This window comes from Rhamphochromis sp. 'chilingali', assembly GCF_963969265.1.
Source record: "Rhamphochromis sp. 'chilingali' genome assembly, chromosome: 19".
NCBI lineage: Eukaryota > Metazoa > Chordata > Actinopteri > Cichliformes > Cichlidae > Rhamphochromis > Rhamphochromis sp. 'chilingali'.
In genome coordinates, this window is record NC_137946.1 from 14,602,249 (window position 1) to 14,618,554 (window position 16,306).

The following is a 16,306-nucleotide window of genomic DNA, read 5'->3' on the forward strand; positions in this document are numbered from 1 at the left end:
CCAAAGGTATAGTTCATTTTGACTGACATGACATAAGAAAATGATAATGTTGTCGACCGCAGAGAATTGTATGAAAGCAACTGATACATGTCCAAGAGCATTTGCAATTTGTTCAGGGGAAGGAGAAATTGGTACCATAATGTGCAGAAATGACTAAATGTTATGGAGGTTGCACTAATGGTTTTGAGAATTATTATTCTGATCTGAGAAAAGCACCAAAGGGACTGAGAAAAACTGTAAACACAAGCATAAGAGGCAGAACAGAGAAGGAAATAAGAGAGCGTGCTCATGTGGTGGTGTGTGACAGACAGACTCTGACAGACTGCTCACAGTCCTGAAAAACAGGCACTTACAGAGTAATGGTGCGTGACTTCTTTTTTTTTTCGTAGCAGTCGGGCCACAATGTTAGAGCCCTGCAGTGTTGTCCTGGAAACACTTTCAGTTGTGTCTATTACTGAAAACACAGGTTTATGACACACCCTGAGGCACACCTGTACTGACAAACAAAAAAGAAAAAGAAACACACAAATCTCTTCCTTCCAAAAACCTACAGGGAACTTTAAAGGCAGACGATCGGACTGTGTTATTATTTTTGGGTCTAGTTTTACAATCAGACAGCTTCCTCTTTGGGTGGTGTTGAAATGTTAAACCAAAGGTGCCAGAGCTGAAGAGAATGTATGTGACGTCCACCCGCTCACCTTGACGTCTCATGGGCGTGCCACATGTGTCAGCTATTGATTGTGCATGAGAAAGTGGTGGAGAATTGACAAAGCACACAGCCGAGAGCACTGGCTAGATTTATGACTGTTAATGTTTGTTGTTGAACGTTTTACTTCGCCCATCGGAAGCTATGTTCCACAAAAATGAAGACAGAGTCATGAAGGATCCAAGGATTTCTTCAGGCAGACTTCCTTGCCAGCAAATATCTGCTCCTTTAGTCAGGTAAAGCGAGATGGTGGCGGTGGAGGTGGTGTTGGTGGCGGTGTCTCTCCTTTTCCTTAATGTGGAGGGAAACACATCTTAACTCAGAAACAGCAGCTGGATCGGTTTTCAGTCAGGATTATTAATCCAGATGGTTCATACAGATGCGCTCATATCTATAAATCACTTCCTTATGCGGCATCAAATAACATTAAAGTCATTTTTTAAGTCACAGAATCGAATTATTTACATTTTTTATTTGTTGTTATTTTGTATTTGCAAAGTAGTCACGCATTTTTTAAGGACTGATGTTACTGGTTATATAAGAATATAGGAGAGGATGCACCCTATGTGCCAATAACAATGACGCTTTCCATGGATGTGAAAGAAGACATTTAGTTATACAGTCAGTCCACTTACTCACTGTTATTCTGCTTGTTATTTAAAAAAAATAGGAGGCAAAGTTTGGAGAATTGTACATGCAAATTATTTGCTGCCTAATAATAAGAGATTCAAATGAACATGAAAAAATAACTATTGATTCATGGTGTATGTACTCCATACATCATGTGCACTTTGAAGGTAATGAATTTGTTCTATTAGACCGCGCTCACTATCCTGAAATCGTTCAAGTGTTTCATTTGGCATTACTCATCTGTTAACAACCAGAACTGGAGATAAAACCTTTAAGACACATTTTAATTACAGCCTTTCAGCATTTGTTAGCATGGGTGTGATGGTAGGGCTTTTCTAGATTAGTATGACTCAGTCTGACTCTTTCTTCTGTCATATGTCAGAATAAATATAATAAAGCTTTAGCCCCCTGTGTTTATTTACTAAACTTAAACTTCTTCAACTTAACAGGGTGAAGAAGCCAGGCTCGCTTATCAGATGTTTCCACTTGCTGCAGACACACCTGGTGGTCATCGTTGTCCTCTTAGCAGGTATCTGACATCAGCTGTGACACAAAAGAGATGAAAAACACGAAGACAATTGAGCGGAGGCGGCTGTTTAGTGGACCAACAGCTTTGAACCTCTAATTATAACCTGCAATGCATGGCATGCACACGCACACACATACAGTACGCACACAAATACCTTGAACTCTTTCATAATATACTGTAACCAGTTAGTCTAGTTTTGTTTATTAGTCGTACTGCTATTCTGAGAAAGGCACAAATGGAGAAGACTAAAAAAGACCACACAGAGAACAGGAAGTGAGGGAATGGAAATGCATTTCAATGACTTTGTGCAACTACCACAAAGTGCATTAATTTGCACTTTCTGTTTTTTTAAAAACAGAGTTTATGTGCTGAAAAAATTCAGAATTCCCATTTTCCAGCGTGTAGGATTTAAAAACCACATTAGGAACTTTGTACACTGAAACTGGATCATGTTAATGTCCATCAACGTGGTGTCTAGTGTTCAATACACACGATTGGCTTTTGGTCCCAAAACTCTCCATGAAGTTGCCAACAGTGGTAACTGAGAACTTTTTTCTTTTCCAATCAGGGCAAGCCTCCTGCAACCAGACCACTACAACTCCTTCCCCTTTTACTGTTTCTACTACAGCTCCACAAATATCAGGTAAATGAACCCTGATAAAATCTGCTCACCCCTTGGCTTTGTAGGAAAAACGTTTGTTTAATCTGTGTTACTGATTTGTATGTCACTCAGTGATATAAGTGTTTGATCTTCAAGCAAAACTTTAATACTTGGTTGACTTAGTATTTGGTTGAGAAACAAGCACAGAGATAACAAGTTTACTGATAGCTGGTCACAAGGTTTGCACACACCTCAGGAAGGATTTGGGGCGACTCCGCACGATATGCGGAGGCAGATTGGGTGGATTCTTTTATGTGAGGACCCATATGCAGACCACAGTGAGACGAAAATGGGAATTAACTAAAAGTGTGCCATTTATTAAGGCAGATACACCAAACGGGGGGAAAGCAACTAAACAGAGGTATGCCTGAACTGGGGAAACAGAACACAGAAGAGCCACGGGGGTAAAGCAGACGCGACGACAAAGGTCAGGGGAAAACTCACACTGTCAAGAACCTCAGTGTACACTTACGATAAGGACCCTGGAAGCAGATTAATGTGCAGCCACTCAGAACTATGTACAGGTTTATTAATAAACAAAGCAACTTGATGAAAACAAGGGAACCAAAACTACAAACTCAAGCCAGGGAAAAACTGGGAACAGAAAACCCTGGAGCGCCCGTAATCTGGACTGAGGGAAAACTGCAACAGAGAGGAGAAACACAATTACTAGAGTACTGAGGAATGGCACGTAACAGCCAGAAAAAGTTAAACGTCAGGGCTTATGATTAGAGCCGGACCATGAAACTCAGAGGGGGAAGAGTCCATGGAGGGAGTCTGAGGAGGCAGGAACGAGGATGGGAGGTGAACAGGCATGGGGACAGGCAGGTGGCAGGATTCCAGCGCCGAACGTCGTTCCCTAAGTACATAGACACAAGATGAAGATGAATTCCGAAGTTCTCCAGTAAATACAGAACTTACGAAGAGCCTAGTTACCACCGAGGGGTGACTAACGGACTGGCGAGGAGCAGCCATCTGCGCCGGGTGAAGTAGTCCCCCGGCGATTGTCTCGAATGGGATGCAGGTGTGTAGGAGATGGCGCAGCCCGAGGGTGTGGAGCCCATCTATGCCACTCCATGACCTTAATATGCTTCTTTAGCCACACCTTTGTTCCTCTGCAGCATATTTTAAGCCACTGTCATGTTGGAAGTTCCATCCATGACCCGTCTTCAGTATTCTGGCTCAGGGAAGAAGGTTCTCATCCTAGGTTTTATGGTACATGACCCTGTCAATAGCCGCTCAATGCAGCGAAGTCCCCTGTACCTAGCCCAAAGCATGATGTTTCCACCTCCGTGCTTGACTGTGGGGAGATTTTCTTTGGGTCATACTCAGCATTTCTCTTCCCTTTTGGCGTCATCTGACCACAGCACTTTCTCCCAAGGCTTCTCCTCCCCCAGGATGATCATGTAGGTCTACAATCTTGTCCCTGACATCCTTTGACCGTTCTTTGGTTGTGCTCATGATGGCGGAGAGGTTTAAATGAAAGAAACTGATTCTGTGTGCTTTATACACATAATGAATTGAGAGCAGGTGAATCTGCTCTTGATTGATCGATGTATTGAAATCTGTGTGTCACATGGGAACGCAGTCAGTCTGCAGGAGCCGGATTTCTGGTTGGGTAGAAATAATGTTTATTTCTTTAAATGACATACAAATGAATTCATAACTTTTATGTTATTTTTAAATGTATTTATTTATTTGAAAATTAGAGGCTGTTCATTTTTTTGCAAGTGAGCACTTCCACTTCCAGCAGGGGATCAAATAATTATTTCCCCCACTGTAGTTGACTTGTACAGGTAATAGTATTTAAGTAAATTAGGCTAAATAAAAATACAAAAAATTCTCAAAACTGGGGCACATTTTTGAATGGCCTGTTAACATTAACCACCATGAAAGCCATATAATTTGGAATGTAACAGAACAAAAGTGCTCCAAATGGCAAGAACAACACAAACAAGCTAACTATCTAAAACTCCACCCCTGTTAAAATTACCACAGAGCACAATATTTGCCATGGAAATTAAATATAGTTTGACATTTAAAATGAGCAGCCAGCTTCAGTTGCAACACATCAGGTGACTGTGAGTCACTTCATTTTTGGTATTTCTATTTTTGGCTCCCTTTCTCAGCCCTTAGATTGCCTCTTTGTTACAAGCAGCTGGTATGTTGTCCTCCGTTATAGAGTTTAGCAACTTTTGCCAATGATTCTCTTTGCTTTGTAATGCAGTATACTACTTTGTTGACATTACGGTGGATGTCACTGGACAGATCAAGAACGAATCTGAAATCATTGCCTGGGTATGTAACATGTACGACAGCAGGCTTATTAAAACACCAGATGTAATGCTTAAATCCTGTCAGCAAACCATATGCTCTTTTCCTCAGCTCAAGCAGGTTTTCAGCACCAAGCTGGAGAACTGCGTGCCTCCAAACCCTCCAGAAACTACTGCCACACCGACCTCCCCACAAACTACACCTGCAAGTACTGTCAGTAAGACAACACAAGTGGCCTCATCAACACTGAACACTTACAACAGCACAACAACTGCAGTAACCACATTACAGAGCAATAGTACAGGTGCAACATCCACGGCCTTAGAAGGCAACAGCACTACAGCAGCAACACCCACGGGAGGCAACAACTTCACAACCACTGCAACAACATTACAAGGCAACGGGACGACTACAACAGCAACACCAACAGGAGGCAACTTCACAACCACTGCAACAACATTACAAGGCAACGGGACAACTACAACAGCAACACCAACAGGAGGCAACTTCACAACCACTGCAACAACATTACAAGGCAACGGGACAACTACAACAGCAATACCAACAGGAGGCAACTTCACAACCACTGCAACAACATTACAAGGCAACGGGACAACTACAACAGCAACACCAACAGGAGGCAACTTCACAACCACTGCAACAACATTACAAGGCAACGGGACAACTACAACAGCAACACCAACAGGAGGCAACTTCACAACCACTGCAACAACATTACAAGGCAACGGGACAACTACAACAGCAACACCAACAGGAGGCAACTTCACAACCACTGCAACAACATTACAAGGCAACGGGACAACTACAACAGCAACACCAACAGGAGGCAACTTCACAACCACTGCAACAACATTACAAGGCAACGGGACAACTACAACAGCAACACCAACAGGAGGCAACTTCACAACCACTGCAACAACATTACAAGGCAACGGGACAACTACAACAGCAACACCAACAGGAGGCAACTTCACAACCACTGCAACAACATTACAAGGCAACGGGACAACTACAGCAGCAACACCAACAGGAGGCAACTTCACAACCACTACAACACCATTAACAAGAAAAAGAAAACGGAAAAGAAGCTTGATACGTGTAGCTCGGGACATTAGTGGCAATGGGACACAAAGCAGGTATGAGTGCAACTATTTCTATCAAATAAATGAACAGATGGAAAATGAGATTATGAATTTTCATGGAGCACTTTCTGTAATATATTGTGGCAACTGTGTTGTCGAACCCACACTGTGAAGATTTGTTACGTTTATCATTTAAGGTGAGATTACATTCTGTCATGGTCCTGAGTCTGAGGACTCAGTGTTTTGTGTTTCCTTATGCTTTTGTTCATTCCGAGTGTGTATTCTGTTGTGATTTTGCCATTTGTTAGGTTTCTGTTCTTTGCCTGCCTGCTCCCACTTCTCTGTGTTCCCTCTGTCTGTCCATGGTGTTATTGTGTCTGCTCATGAGTCTGCCTGTCATGTTCAGTGTCCTGTCTGATTCTCTGTGTCTGTTAGTTTCCTGTTTTATTCTGAAAGTTCATGTCTCATGTCAGTGTGTTCAGTTTTACCTCTCCCCTGTCTCGTTAGCCTTATTGCTCCCAGCTGTGTCTCCCTCCTGTGGCCCATTCCCTGATTACTCCCCGTGTATTTAAGCCCTGTGTTTTCCTGTGCTCTCTGTCGCGTCGTCTGTTTAACGCCGTGTCCGTCTGCATCATTCTGTGTAACCTGGTGTTTAGTCTGCGTCTCTCCGCCATCTTTCATTGTGTATTTTGTTCCTCCCCCTGTGCGTGTTTGGTTTAAGTTGAGTTCTTTAGTTTTCCCCAGTTTAGGTTGGTTTACTCCCCGCTCTGCTCCTCCTGTTTTTGTCCCCTTATCACCTCTGCAAATAAATATTCACTCGCACCCCAGTCAGTGCCTGCATCTTGGATCCTTTACTCAATTCACCACACGACTGCCGTGCAGCCGTGACACATTCAGAGTTATTGTAGTTTTGTATTTTTAAAATGTGGTTTTTTTGTTATTTCATTTTCGACTTTTTGTTTTAAATCAGTTTAGTTTCACTTAGTTTCTTTGTTTTTTCATTTCAGTTTAGTTTTTGTAAAAATATTTTGTTTTAGTTTAGTTTTTATTGATTTCATTCTTAGTTTAACATTTTTACCAAACTAAAAAAAAGCTCAAACTAAGAATTTTTTTTAATTTTAGTTCGATTTCCAAGTTAACAAAATCTTTTCAGCTAGTTTTTCATTTTTTCACATTTTTTACTTTTATTCTAGTCATGTTATAGTTTATTATTGTTAACAAAAAGTTTTTTTTCACATCTGCTTTTACTTTAGTTTTAGTTTAGTTTTAACTTTGATTATTTCCTTTGCTGACAGCAGCCAAAAGTTGCAGCTAATGAGATGCCTGCACACTGAATTTCCAATATTTCCCCCCTCTTGTATCCCCTTGAATAAGCATTAAGCAAAATAAGCAACGCTTGTTTGACTTTTTCATAAAGCTGGAGATCATATGAGCAGTTGCACAATCAGTCCTAATTCCACTGAGATGACGAATCATATCAGTTAGTCCTGACACCCATTAACCTTATCTCCATTTACTTTTCAGTTTGAACACTAATGTCATAAATACAACGGGCCTATTTCAAGTGAGTGAGCACATAATTGTGTCTGTAGGTTTCTGTAAATGAAAAAGATCACTTGAATTTAGCCTGATTTGTGTTTTACCAGGGAATGGAAGTGTCATGCGTGACAAAAACTGAAATAAGGTAAGTGAAGTAAAGACATTCAAGTCATTGAAATAAGCTTATCTCATGATCCCTACATTAACACTGATCTTATGCTGCAGAAACACCACGTGCTCTGTGACGCTGAAGCTGAGTCAGGCGGTGTCTTCATGTTGTATCCTCCGCACTCTCTGCGCAGCCACTAACACTTCATCTGATTTTTACGTGCTGGGGAAAAAGGCAGATAGAGTGGGTGAGTGATGCATAGTTACCTACCTGATACGTTTGCAGGATGTTATAAAAGTAACAATGTAATAAATCCTCTGTGTCGCTTAACAGGTCAGCTTCAAAATGTGTGCAATAACAGCAGCACAGTAGAAAACAGCTGCATTTACACTGGTCAAGACAACGCAGCATGGTAAGATCCTCAGTACGGGCAGTCTGTGCTTTCCCAAGTGCTAAATGTTAACTGATTAATCAAAGATAAATTATACTTTTTAAATTCATACTTTAGTTTTGTGAAATTCCATGTTTGTTTGTTTGTTTGTTTTTTACAGTAATGAGTCTGCAGCTGCATATGTGGTTCCACCAAGTAATTCAACTAACTGCAGTGCAGGTGAGCTCCAAACTATTCAATGTAAGCATAGTTAAGCTCAGTTTAAATGGACCAACCATGAAAACAAACAAACAACATCATTGCATCAATACATGAATTAGACTGTTACTGCTACTGAAACCTGATGAAGCAACACACTTGTGTTAAAAGACACCAGGAAGTACTTCAGGGCATGTCAGGAAACACACATTTCAAAAGAATAATATTAATTAAGTCTCAGTTACAGTTAACATTATACCTGGATACCAAATCGTGTGGACACGCTACAGAGCATTTGCGGATTATATAGGATTAATTGTTCTGTGAGTGTTTTAGCAGATGCCTAAAAATAGAAAATGGTTAAAAACCCTGTTCTGTACAAAGCATCTGGTTAATTTAGCTTATCATAATAACTGGAAACATAAGGAAACTCATTAAGCTTTTGATTGCATGCCAGGTTAGCCAGCAGCTCGGGGTTGCTTCATACTTGCAACACAGACAATTAAAAACTGAACAAATAAGATTGTAAAAAAGCAAAATGCACAAGATTCTTCTAAATATTTTTGCTAAATGTATTTTTCCCTTAAAGTGTAAAAGTAGAGTCTTGAAGGTGCCTTGATTCGATCCACACTGTAAACCATCATGCTTTGACTTTGTTTCAGGCAACATCACCACAAGCAACTGCAACTGCTCTGACTACTGCAGTGGATCAGGTTAGTGTCACCTATCAAAACCATTTGCATTATGATGTAAATCACACAGTCTGAAAGCTTGGTGACTTGATTATCTTTCCTTTTTTTTGTTTCTTTGTTTTTTAGATGCATACTACACTTTTAATATTTCCATACAAGATCCCAATATAAACTATTTAAATGTCACCAACCTGGTAATCTTCCATTCACACAGAACACAAATACATATAAATAAACAAATCATTAATGTAAAAATCATATGAATAAATTCTTGGAGCATCAATGAATCATTAATATCTTCAACTGTAACAGATTTCTCAGCTGCGACAGCTTCCACCTTGCTCTCCAAGTGTAGAGTAAGTTTTGTTTTTTGTCACCAGTTTTTAAATAAATAAATACCTTTTTATCACATGTAAAATACAAAAAATAATAACAATCTTGTAATATTCCCTTGCAGAGGTCTATGTCCAGTGTCCATTAATGCATCTGAGTACAAGGTATTCAACCACCAAATTATGATATTATTGCCTTCATGTTTTTCTATCTCTGTTATGATGATTTAGGGCCAAAGCAAGTTTTCAAAATGTAAGTAAGGCATTTAGGTTGCATTAGGGAAAAAGATAACCTTAAAAAAATCAATTAAACTGAATTTAATTTCTTTATTTGACTTAAAGGAGATTCAATCTATTCATCTAGATTAACATCTTTTGAGTTGTTCATTTTTGAAGATATCAGCTGTAGAGATGTCATTTTGTCAGTAATGTCTTTTTGAACATTACTGACTTTTACCCCAAAAATACTCCAGTTTCACATGACAAGAAACTCACCATGTAATGGAATCTCACAGGAAAAATATAGTTTATGTCCAAAGGAATTTGCATTTCATGTGTTATTATTATATTAACACGTTAAAAATGTTTTAGTAGTTTCCTTTATTACGTTCATTTAAAGTTATTTTTCTAAAACTGACATTTCTACACAGGACGCAAACGTGGCATGTGCAAGCACGTCAACAAAGTGAGTCCAGCTATGTTAGAACATTTGTCTAAAACTCACATTAAATCTCACTGCTGCATCTGTTGCATTTGAACACTAGGCTAAAATTGTTGTTGTTGTCTTTTTGTTTTTTCCGTTATAGCCTTCAAAGCTGTAGCGTGATTCTGGCCTTTGCCCGTGAGGTCCCCGTCTGTGATGTAGCAAATGCTGTGGTGTATCTGCTTCAGTCTAAGGAACAAATCAGTTTCAGCGGGCATGTGATCCGAGCGGGTGTGTATACTAACCAAAATAAAACAAGATGAGGACTGAAATATCAGCTCAAGCAGTCAAAAAATAAGTGACGACTTGTGCAAAGCTTGTGCAAAGCTTCTCATTGGTGCTTTTGTGTTTCCACAGCAATTTGTGGAAATTTACAAGCCAATGTCAGCCTGCAGTCTGAGTTCACATGGGTCAGCACGGACATAAAGCCTGCAGATTTCTGTGCTGCAGCAAAGTCTAGCAGCCTCACTTGGTTTGTATGACCTTAATATCCTGCACACTAACCACATTTATACAAAATGTGCTGCAACAGATCAAAAGGATCCAAAGTAAAATGTTACTTCTTTATTTCTTTTTAATAGTCAAAAACAAAACAATGTGGTTATGCAGCTGCAGGACAGTTGTGATCTTCAAAACGTGTCTACCACCACAACCAGCCCAAATGTGACAACCGTGCAACCAAACAGCACTGCCACCAGCACCACCAACAACAGCACTGCCACTACCACCAGCTCTGCTAATAGCACTACAATTGCTGTAAATGCAACTTCAATGCCGCTGAATACAACACAAGGAGTGAATCTAACCACCACCACCAGTGCTGCTAATGTCTCAGTGCCAGCAACAGTCAACACTACTACAACTACAGCTATCACTACCGCTAATAACTCAAGTACGGGTAACACAACTACAACCAAGTCTCCTACACTCACCGTTACTACAGCCACCACAAATCCGAACACTTCTGTGACGACAACTGGAAGTACAACAACAAATTCGTCAGGTTTGTGATCACTTCAGTTGCGTGCACAACTCTGTGGCAATGCTTTCCTTATCATAGCGTCACTGTCTCGTCAAATTGTGTTGACAGCAGCTGAGGCCCAAGCCAACGCACTGCTTGACGAGACGAAAGACGTGTCCAAACTGAACTCCAGCCAGGTGAATCAGCTGGTGTCTAAGCTGGAGGCTCTGTTATCAGGCCCAAATGTCAGCATAGGGCTGGGGAACACATCAGTCAACATTGTCAGCAATCTCCTGGGTGCTTCTCCATCTGTGCTGTCACAGTCCTCCAACAGGTTACAGATTTATTTATTTATTTATTTATTTATTTATTGTGGTCTTTTTACATTAATATTTCATGGGGTGGACAATGCATTTGACCCATACTGTTTTTATTTTTATTTTACTCACAACAATAACCAGATATGGGCTCTAAAGAACACCAACAAAACCCCAGTTTTCCTCTTCCATCCATAGGAGGACAAAACACCTCAATTCCAACTCTTATTTTCATCTTTTTTTAACCAGTAATATTGCTTCTTGTTGTAATTAAAGAAATGACACGTACTATTATTTATTCATTTATTCTCACCAGGATAATAGGGATCGTTGATACAGTGGGGCTCAAGCTGGTTGTTGGAGGGACGGCTCAGACCATTTTGTCCCCGGCTGTTGCTCTGTCAGTGAAACCAGCAGATGGCGCCAACTTTCAGAAAACAACTTTTTCCATCTCAAGCCCCACCAATGTGGAGGTAGGGAAGAATAACTTTCACTTTTGTACAAGTGCTTTGTGTCTCATATAACACAGCATTTCCAGCTTTGTCTAGAGAAGCCTGTAGAAGATATTTAGTGCCTTTTTACTGTCGATTTAATTTTTTATGATTATTTTAACAGGGAGGTTGGAGTAATTGTTTTAGGTTGTAATTGGCATATTTAAAAGAAGAAGAAGAATATACTAACTCAGATTTTGTGTATTTTGTGTATTTGCATGTGTAGTTCAGATTAAACTAAATTTAAAACTACATTTATTTATTTCAGCTTTTCAGAGTAAAGTGGTTCAGTCAAAAACAGGATCAATTCATAAAATACAACAAATTGGTTTAATCGTGTGACTTGTTTTTGCTTTTAAAAACACAACCAGGTGATCTAGGTCAGAAATTCTGACGGTTTCTTTTCCTCACAATGACATGACATGATTTGTCAGTAAATCCCTGGATTACACTTGTGAATGTGGGTGTAATACTAAATGTTTTGACGAATAAGCAGCCATTTTGCCACTATTTGGAAGAACAAAGCTGCTCCTCCAAATAGTGATCTCTAGTAGAGAGACGCCAGTTGCCCCAAATAGAAAACAGGGTAAAAAAAAAAACAAACAAACAAAAAAAAACAACTCTCGGATGATCGAGTCTGTTAAGCTTGAGGCCCATATGTGTTACAGGTCCGTGGGAATCCCAGACTGAGAAGGAGCGTGACAACAAACTCCTCGATCCCTCAGGGCTCCGTCACGCTGCCTGCCTCTCTCACTCAGAATCTCACATCTCAGGAACAGCAGCAGGTCTCCAGAGTTCAGTTCAATTTCTACCAGAAGAGCACCGTATTCCAGGTCTGACAGTTCAACCAGCAGTCCCCTTCTTATTCACCACTAACAAAAACGCCAACTTACATTATTTTTAATGTAGTGTTTTAAATCTGATACTTACACACTCTTTACAAACTTGTTTTGTTGTCTCTAAATGGCTACACAGGACAAATCCCTGGGAGTACGCAGGCTTAACAGCGGGATCCTAGGAGCAAGTGTCGCCAACCTGTCAATCACAGGACTCCGAGACAATGTTATAATCACCCTAAAAAACCAAGAGCCTATTCCGGTAAGCCTGGTTTCACCAACTGTCATTTAAAGGCAAATTAAAAGGAAATGGTTGTGTCCTCATAGAGAAATTTACTTCTGGAGGAAGCATTGCCTAAGGGCTTCGGCTACAGGTATAACCAGACAAACCAAGCCAGTTTGTAGCAGCGCACACATGCCGGAGCTATACGACCGAGCTACACATGTGTGTGTGGTTAAATGTAGCAGCAATAGGCCACAAACATGCTGTAAAAGCAACACATCCTTAACAGAGAGAGGGAGATAGAGAGAAAACTATCATGTGCAATTAAAGATGATAAACTCTTTTTCTCAAATTACAGGCAAATTTTGTGGCAACGTGTGTTTTCTGGGACTTTGCATTAAATGGTAAGTTGTCCAGCCATGAGTTAAGAGCTTCAGTGAACACAAACAGACGTGTAAAAACACGAGTCATGTTTGTTTTCTGCCCACAGATGGATCGGGTGGCTGGAGCTCAAATGGCTGTTCTGTCCAAAATAGCACGGACAGTGAGACAATTTGTGGCTGCAACCATTTAACCAGTTTTGCCATCCTTCTGGTAAGATCACCAAAATACATTTTGTCATGTATGTTGTCATGTTTGGTTATTATTCATTAGAATAATAACACTTTTGGGGGGCATCTCCTTCATAAAGGACCTCTCCAGGCAGCCTATAACCAGTCGTGTCCAGAGCACCATCCTTACCTTTATCACATACATTGGCTGTGGAATCTCTGCTATCTTCCTGGCTGTCACCATCCTCACCTACTTGGCCTTTGGGTACGTATAGAAATCCAGAAAATAGATGATCTAGATCTGTTATTCATTACTTATTGCTAAAGCTCTATGAATTTTTTTTCTTTTTTTTTGCTCGCTGAGGTATTTTTTACATGTTGTCTTCATAATTTCACCTCCACAGCAAGTTGCGCAAAGACATCCCATCCAAAATCCTGATCCAGCTGTGCTTTGCGCTGCTCCTGCTGAATCTGGTCTTCCTGGTGGACACCTGGCTGGCGCTCTACCCAGACGCCGTGGGCCTTTGCATTTCCACTGCCTGGTTCCTTCACTACTTCTTGTTAGCTGCCTTCACATGGATGGGTCTCGAGGCCGTCCACATGTACGTGGCACTTGTGAAAGTCTTCAACGTCAATGTATCGCACTACATGCTGAAGTTCTCGCTGGCTGGATGGGGTATCCCGATGATCGTGGTCATTATTGTCATTGCAATTGACAAAAACAACTACGGTCTCGTTTCCTATGGAAGGTTTAGTGATGGCACTACTGATGAGTTGTGAGTACTTTATTTGTAATCTCATTATTGCACATTATCCTACATAAAATCCATGATATAAAACCTCAGAACAACCTTTAATTCTCCTCCGACTCTCCCACAGCTGCTGGCTGAAAAATGACATCGCCTTCTACGTGGCAGTGGTGGCCTATTTCTGCGTCATTTTTATATTTAACTTCATCATGTTTATTGTAGTTATGGTCCAGCTGTGCCGGATAAAAAAACAAAACCCTCAAAATCTCCAGCACCGCAGCACACTGCAGGATGTGCGCAGTGTGTTGGGGATAACCATCCTGCTAGGCCTCACGTGGGGCTTTGCCTTTTTTGCCTGGGGGCCCGTTAACCTGGCGTTCATGTACCTCTTTGCCATCTGTAACTCCCTGCAAGGTGAGCTGACATTTTCTGAGCTGGTTTGTGAAATAATGGTGATTTCACTCAAATCTGGTCAGTTTACATAGTAATTCTGCTGTTTTCCTTTCTTTTGTCCTCAATTTTAACCAGTTTTTATTGACGTCATCCTCTTCTCTTATTTTAACAACAAAAATACAATCGCATCTTTTTCTCTAATTGGTTTTTAAATGCTCCTCTAAGTAACTACTGCACTGTGAAACGTGGCATTAACAAACACGCTTGTTTTGTAGGTTTCTTTATATTCGTGTTCCACTGTGCAGTGAAGGAAACCGTGAGGAGGCAGTGGAGGATCTATCTGTGCTGCGGCAAAATGAGACTATCTGAGAACTCAGGTTAGCGGTGTTCGTTTTATACTGTGTGCCTCAAACTGGTGAAGGTTACTCCTTTATTTGGTTTCATTTAAGAAATAAGTTTATCGACTGTGGGATTGCGTGGGTTCTATCCGAGTACACGTAGACATGCAGTTAGTGGGGTTAGCTGAATTGGTAATTCTAACTTGTCCATAGGTGAATGTGAGTTCAAATGGTTGCCTGTCTCTATGTGTTAGTCATGCAACAGACTGGTGACCTGTCCGTACCCTGCCTCCTGCCCTAAGACAGCTGGGATAGGCTCCAGCGGAAGAGAATGGATGGACTGTGCGATAATTGCAATTCACAATCACGTTTACCTTCATCATGTGGGTCTTTTTTTTAACAGAATGGAGTCGCACTGCAACACAGAAGACGGCAAAGAAGTCATCGCTGACCAACAACACATCTCTTCATTCCAGTACCTCACGTGGCAATAACTCTTCCAGCTCCTCTTTCCTCAACAGTGACATTTCAGAACAGAGTGATGGGATCGGTACGAACTGACATTTTTGCGTTTCTTCTGTCATTGCTGCAACTCTTAGAATATATCAATTTCCCTTTTTGAAATAATGACAGTAGCACTGTTTTACAGGTAGCCCATATGCAGACAGAGTAATCACAGCAGATGAAGACTCAAATATGGATGTGGTCCTCAACGAGATCAACATGCGGCACAGACACTCACAAACTTCTTGATAGTGGAGGGACAAAGCCGCCTCTCTCAGCGCTCTTATATATATTTTTATATATATATATATATATATATATATATATATATATATATATATTTTTTTATATATATATATTTATTTTTATATATATATATATATATATATTTATATATATATATAATATAATGTAACTGAACAGAGTAATTTATGTACAAGCTATCTGCAGGCCATATGTATTAGCTAAATGACTTTATAAACGAAACTTACTGTTTTAACATCTTATTTCCCCTATTGTATTCTTACAGATATTCTGAACACTAAAGTATTATATATTATTAATATTCAAAGTAAATTAATTTCACTAATGTAACCCACTAAATCTTTCACACAGACCTACATTTCTAATAAAAAAAATTAAGTTAATAACAAAGATTTCACTTTTAAAACAGTGTTGAAATGTATGCATGCTTACATAATTGCTCTAATGGTCTAACAAACAAATTTAAAAGTACCTAAAGTAAAGTAAGATGTTTTGATGTGTCACAGCAGGGGAAGCATAGCTGTATTAATCATGCTGCATTTCCAGTTAGTGTCCAAGAGAGCCGTGACAATGTAAACAGCATGCACTTAAGCAGGATGTCTGGAAAAGCCATTGGAGCGTTTACCCTTGATACAAGACTTTCGATTCCTCCACTGATCGGACATTTGGTGGCACACATACTGTCTTTTACATTCAAGTGAAATTAAAGTTTTCACTGGTCTCTATTGCAGTGCTGTAAAAAGTCCAACCTTACTGCTTCCAAAGAAACTAATAGGGCAAATATCAGCCAAATGCACTTGATTAACTGGTCA

The 16,306-nt window shown here is 40.1% G+C and overlaps 1 protein-coding gene across 1 annotated transcript; it reads left to right on the plus strand.

Moving 5' to 3' along the window:
* Window positions 1-763: 763 nt before the first annotated feature.
* LOC308387130 (uncharacterized protein) lies at window positions 764-15,509 on the plus strand. The gene is made up of 30 exons (XM_080867028.1): window positions 764-942; window positions 1,786-1,865; window positions 2,434-2,508; window positions 4,754-4,824; window positions 4,912-6,071; window positions 7,428-7,467; window positions 7,550-7,587; window positions 7,668-7,798; window positions 7,885-7,963; window positions 8,103-8,161; window positions 8,803-8,853; window positions 8,959-9,026; window positions 9,145-9,188; window positions 9,290-9,329; window positions 9,815-9,849; window positions 9,971-10,098; window positions 10,225-10,339; window positions 10,449-10,870; window positions 10,958-11,162; window positions 11,462-11,618; window positions 12,305-12,469; window positions 12,612-12,734; window positions 13,054-13,099; window positions 13,186-13,289; window positions 13,387-13,511; window positions 13,651-14,022; window positions 14,126-14,409; window positions 14,664-14,765; window positions 15,130-15,276; window positions 15,376-15,509. The coding sequence occupies exons 1-30, from the start codon at window positions 851-853 to the stop codon at window positions 15,477-15,479; spliced, it is 4,662 nt and encodes a 1,553-aa protein (XP_080723154.1). The 5' UTR covers window positions 764-850; the 3' UTR covers window positions 15,480-15,509.
* The last annotated feature ends 797 nt before the right edge of the window (window positions 15,510-16,306 follow it).